The sequence below is a fragment of the Austrofundulus limnaeus genome, unplaced genomic scaffold (assembly GCF_001266775.1).
Source record: "Austrofundulus limnaeus strain Quisiro unplaced genomic scaffold, Austrofundulus_limnaeus-1.0 Scaffold1178, whole genome shotgun sequence".
NCBI classification, from domain to species: Eukaryota; Metazoa; Chordata; class Actinopteri; order Cyprinodontiformes; family Rivulidae; genus Austrofundulus; species Austrofundulus limnaeus.
In genome coordinates, this window is record NW_013953580.1 from 17,065 (window position 1) to 18,944 (window position 1,880).

Genomic DNA, 1,880 nt, shown 5'->3' on the forward strand with positions numbered 1-1,880 from the left:
GTCATAATCATGTCTTGTGATTATTTGACAGGAGTTTTACTTTTAAACTGTAAGTGTATTTAATTTAGTTATGTTAGTTATAAATAGTTTAGTTATGATGTAAACACAATAAAAATTAAACCAAGATTTAGAATAATTATCATTTTGATCCRTACATTGGTAATGTCTGAYTGGRCCTCGTGGCTCTTTATGTTCAAYAAAYTGGGCCCCGATGTCAACAAGGTTAAGAACCCCTGATCTATGACATTMGGTTTTATTCAATAAAAATACTTCTTCTTATTGTTTGGACTCACAATACACTTATCAAAGTTCCTTTTCACGTTGACCAGCACATTTCCCAGAGTGGTGCTGAGGAAAGAAGTCGGGTCGACGTTTTCAGCTGTCCACACATGATGACTCATCTTCACCAGCATGTACAGAGAGTGGAAGCTGTCGATCTTGTCACCTAAAGCAATCAGGCTGTTGAGCTCTGGCTCGATGCTCTGGAAGATTTTATTCATTAGTCGCACCATGCCTTTTCTTCAGTCAMAAAAAACAAAAAAATAACAACGTTAGTAAAACATTTAGTTGAGTTGTGATGTGTAAGTAGGCAACATTTACACTCRATAGGTTAATAAGTATTAAAGTACTCACTCTAAAGACAAGGAGTGTCTGTGATCTGCCTGGGTAAGGGTTCTTGATGGTGCGTTTCCATCAAACTCCTCTGTTTCCGGCTGACAGGACAGGTAAACATAAAAACATGACAGGTCCTATTAAAAACCTGACATGAACGATGCTGTACTGAAAACAGGACAGCGTGTTCTATTCCATATATCTAGGGAATATGAATCATCTAAAGACATCAACACAGCCACATAGTTCATTTAGATGTTGCAGCAATTCAAACAGATGTACCTGTGCAAGAGGGGGCAGAACAGTTTGGTGCTGCTGCAGCTTAAAAAACTTGCTGATGAAGTCTTGTTCTGCCAGACACAGAGGCTCCAGCTCACTGAGGACCTGTTCAAATATCTGCAGACACAAAACAAAACCACTCTCTTCAGGTTAAAGCTGTAAACAATAACACAGTAGAGTTATAACAGCACACCCTCTTTAYTTATAGACTTATAGAACAACCTTTAGCAGTTATAACGTAGTGTCAACATCTTCTGTGCGATCTTGTTAGTTTGTCACCCTGTTGTGGCGAAACTGGACTTTAATAAATGAACAKGTCTGAAGTCTGACATGCAGCTTTACCTTTGTTGTTTTCCTCTGAACACTGCATAGTTCAACCCTGAGGGAATTTATCTGTGAAATTTGTTTCAGTAAAGACTGGCAGCTGGAGGATGATTGTTCTGTGTAGAATTATAGACTCTGAACACTGTGGACACTGTCTGTTATCTCTTCCAACACTGATGGGCAGCAACAGTTATTTTTATAAGATAATTGCTGATGTCTCTCTACACTGACATTTATGCTAACACACCAAYGCTGCAGAGCAGCAAAGTGCAAAAATTGTCTGCTTTACAGAGGTGGTCCCGCATGTTTAACTTCTCAAATTCACAAGAAGCAGCAGAATTTACTTAGTATTTTATACACTAATGAATGGATGGATGGATGGATGATGGGTGGACGGATGAACAGATAGATGGATGGATGGATGGATGGATGGATGGATGGATGGATGGATGGATGGATGGATTGATGGATGGATGATGGATGGATGGATGAATGGATGGAAGGATAGATGGAAGGATGGATGGATGGACGATTAATGGATGGATGGATGGATGGATGGATGGACGGATGGATGGATGGATGGATAGATGGATAGATGGATGGATGGATGGATGATTAATGGATGGATGGATGGATGGACGATTAACGGATGGATGGATGGATGG

General features: G+C 39.8%; 1 protein-coding gene across 1 annotated transcript in view; it reads right to left on the reverse strand.

Moving 5' to 3' along the window:
- The window catches only part of exoc1 (exocyst complex component 1), a gene marked incomplete in the record, with an annotated part of 25,541 nt that overhangs the window by 3,110 nt on the left and 20,551 nt on the right, over positions 1–1,880 (reverse strand). The window contains 3 exon segments of the mRNA XM_014031113.1: positions 294–519; positions 634–713; positions 895–1,008. Of these exon segments, the coding sequence (XP_013886567.1) occupies positions 294–519; positions 634–713; positions 895–1,008 (420 nt within the window).